This window comes from Camarhynchus parvulus, chromosome 2 (genome assembly GCF_901933205.1).
Source record: "Camarhynchus parvulus chromosome 2, STF_HiC, whole genome shotgun sequence".
In the NCBI taxonomy this organism is placed as follows: domain Eukaryota; kingdom Metazoa; phylum Chordata; class Aves; order Passeriformes; family Thraupidae; genus Camarhynchus; species Camarhynchus parvulus.
In genome coordinates this window covers 8,054,197-8,057,641 of record NC_044572.1, presented here as the reverse complement: position 1 = coordinate 8,057,641, position 3,445 = coordinate 8,054,197, and the positions used below count along the sequence as shown (strand labels likewise).

The following is a 3,445-nucleotide window of genomic DNA, read 5'->3' as shown; positions in this document are numbered from 1 at the left end:
CTTTGCAGTCTTTACCAGTGAAAGACAAGACAAACCATGTTTTCAGCCAAGCCATAAAATATGTACTCTCATATGTAATCACAAAACCTCCTGATGCTATAGAGTCCCAGCTCTGCACATGGGACAAAGGTGATTAATGCTGGGAGATTCCAGCAGCGGCCAAACCGAGGTTTCCTTGCCAGTGGACTCCTCTGCACCTTTGGTGCCACCAAACAGAGCATCACTGGGGAGGCAGGAGGAACACAGCAGGGCACTGGAGCAAGGATGCCAGGCTGCTGGCAGGAGAAGCCCTTACATGCTACTTGCTGGAAAAACAGCAGCTAAGAGGCTGGGATGGAGAGCCTGCCTAGGGACTGGGTCTGGGACATACGACCCATGGTGATGCATTTTTGGCATCACCTCAGTATCTGTGGCTTTGAACTTCCTCAGGAATTTGGTCAGAATCACTGACACTTAAAATCAGCTTCCTGGGGCAGCAGGAAAGCTTTTGCTGCTCACTACTGCCTAAAGAATAGGTTCCTGAAGGCGTTGTTGTAGTTTTTGTTGAAAGCAGTGTAGATGAGTGGATTAAAAAAGGAATTTGAGTAGCCCAGCCATAGAAAAATGCTCTTCCAAACGGGTGGGATGTCACATGAGCAGAGTGGGTTGATGAGCTCTGTGATGAAGAAGGGGATCCAGCAGAGCACGAAGACCCCAATAAGGATGCCCACCATGAGGGCAGCTTTCTTTTCCTTCTGCTCTCTCCACGTGTCTCCGTCCGTCTGGAACGTCACAGTGGCGTGACGGACAGTGAAGATCATCTGTGTCTGCTGGGCAGCTTCTTTCACCTGCCAAACACAAACACAAGTTGCACCACATGTACCCCCGTCAGGTGATCCCCCACAGCAGGTACAGAGCCCAGCAGTGCAAGCAAGGCCAGGGCTCCAGGGGAAACACAAGCCATGCATGTCACACTCTAACTGAGGGCAAGGTGGCTGTATAACCTCTTCTGGGTGATGGAGACTATTTAAGTGAGATTAGAAACTAGAGAGAGTACTGAGGGTACATGGGGTTACTCACAGTGCAGCACAATAAGATTACTTCCCCACTTACAATCTGATCAGAACACACACCCACATGCCGTGCACAGAAGACTGCTTACTTCCTCTAAACCCATTGAGTTTAAGAGCTCTTGGTAGGAGAGGAAAGAAAATTAGCACACATTTGCTTCCTCCCTGCAAGAAATCCTTACAGTGCGGAGTCACCGTGCCTGGGATGAACTGACACGATGCAGTCATGATTAGGAAAGATTTCCAAGGACATTCTGCACGAGTGCTTTCTGTCTGGGTGAATTCACAGTGTCCCCAAAGCCCAAGCTCGTTGCCAGGGTATCGTCCCCAGCAGACACAGCCGCCCATCCATCCACTGTCCCCTGCCCTCCCCAGGGGAGGGATGGTGACCCCTTACTCATGCTGGTGAGCACTGATTTAGCATTCCATGGGGGGACATCTGTGAGTCACCGCTCGCCCACGTGGAGCTCAGGCTCGCAGTATGTCCCAAAGTTGCTTCAGCTACACCTTGAGTGCTCACACACAGCTGGGGGCTCGGAAGGAGCCAACAGACTGGGTTTGCCAGCTTTGCAGTCTGCCTTCCCTTGGAAGCCTCCAGGATCCACAGGGCTTTGGTGGATCACTGTTCACTTGCACACTTTTGGTTTAAGTTTCCCCCACTTCTGCAAAGGCTTGCCTGCTGCCAGGGCTTGACCTGAGCAAAGCACAACCAAGCTGACCTACCTCCAGTGCTTCTGGTGTCACGGGGGTGATGGAGTTGCTCTTGTGAGATCCGATCCGAAACTTGGCAGCCCTGTAGATCTTCCAGTACACAAAGAGCACCACGCAGAGGGGCAGGTAGAAAGCCCCAAAGGTGGAGAAGATGGTGTAGGAAGGCTCCCGGCTGACTTGGCACTCTTCACTGTCCTCTGAGTAAGTCTCTCCCCAGCCAAAGAGCAGCGGGGCCAGAGAGATGAAGGCGGAGAGCGCCCAGGTGAGAGCAATCATGATGTTGGAGATGCGGCGCCGGGTGTGCAGCGTGTACTCCAGGTGGCGGGTGATGGACCAGTAGCGGTCGAGGGCAATGGCCGTGACGTTCCAGATGCTGGCAGTGCAGCACAGCACATCGAAGGAGATCCACACCTGGCACAGCGACCGGCCCAGCCGCCACCGCCGCCCGGACAACTCGTGCACCAAGCTGAGGGGCATGACGAGGGCCGCCACCATCACGTCAGAGACGGCCATGGAGGCCACCAGGTTGTGGGGCACCCGGTGGAAGCTGCGCACGCGGAGGATGGTGGCCAGGACCAGCCCGTTCCAGAGGAACGTGGCCACCACCAGCATGGCCAACAGAGTGAGAACCAACACGCTGAAGACGGACAGATGGGCCTGGCCGCCCTCGGGGCCGCCGGAGGAGCCGCTCCTGTTGCCGCTGTCCGGCGTCGTATCGGCGAGGCAGCTGAGGTTGAGCGGGCGCTCCATGCCGGGGCTGCGGGGCTGCTCCGGGCTGCGGCGGCGGCGGCGGGAGGCGCTGCGCTGTCCGCGCCGGGAGCGGGGGAAGCGCCGCCCTACCGCGGGCGCGGGGGTCCCCGGCCGCCCCCAGCGCCGCCGGCCGCGGGGGCTCCCGGGTGGCGGCCGCCGGGGGCTTCATCCCCGGCAGGAAGAGCCCTGCGCCAGCCGCGGCTGACGGCACCCCGGCCCGCCCCGGCGGCGAGCGGCGGCGGCTCCGCGGGCGCGGGGGGTGCGCGGCTGGAGCGGAGCGGAGCGGCGCGGCGCGGAGCGGCTGGAGCGGGGCGGCGCTGGCGGCAGAGCGGCCGGAGCGGGGCGGAGGAGCCTCGGGCGGCCCCTGCGGAGGAGCCGCGCCGCGGGCTGGCGGGGCCGGGGCCGGGCGGGCAGGTGAGTCCGCGTCGTGCGCGGGTGCGGGAGCGGCCGCGGAGGGAGAGGGAGAGGTGCTGCTGCTTAGTCATGTCCGTGCGCGGCTCGGAACCGGCAGCGGGCCGAGCGGGAGGGCAGAGCCGCCGGTCCCTGCCCCAGCCGGCTGTCCGTGCCCGGTACGTGCCGCCCCTGCCCCTAGCGCAGCCCGCTGCCCGCTGTCCTTGCCCTGCGCCGTGCGGGAATCAGCCCTGGCTTTGTCTCGGGGTGGCTTCGCCCCCTCCGGGCATATTCCGTGCCTGCCGCAGAAAGTTAGCATCCCTGTGAGATTGTCCCTGGGCTCCTCTAAAAATGTGTTAGTGAGGCGCCGCGGGAATTTCCTTGCTCCCAGATAGGCGACAGTCTGCGCCTAGGAAAGCTGTTAGTAACCCTGGTTATTCTGCGTGGGGGCAATGTGGCAGGGGATTATTTCTTTGAGAACTTCTGTGCTGGCATTTCCTAACTTGTTAGCAATTGTCGGGGCTTTTATTGGAGATAATAATTCA

General features: G+C 59.9%; 1 protein-coding gene across 1 annotated transcript; it reads right to left on the bottom strand.

Annotated features, from left to right (window-relative positions):
- Positions 1–283: 283 nt before the first annotated feature.
- On the bottom strand, positions 284–2,510 carry HTR5A (5-hydroxytryptamine receptor 5A). Its single transcript, XM_030943470.1, has 2 exons — positions 1,773–2,510; positions 284–827 (listed from the first exon to the last, which is right to left on the bottom strand). Exons 1-2 carry the CDS (start codon positions 2,508–2,510, stop codon positions 498–500), a joined length of 1,068 nt encoding a protein of 355 aa, XP_030799330.1. The 3' UTR covers positions 284–497.
- Between the last annotated feature and the right edge of the window lie 935 nt (positions 2,511–3,445).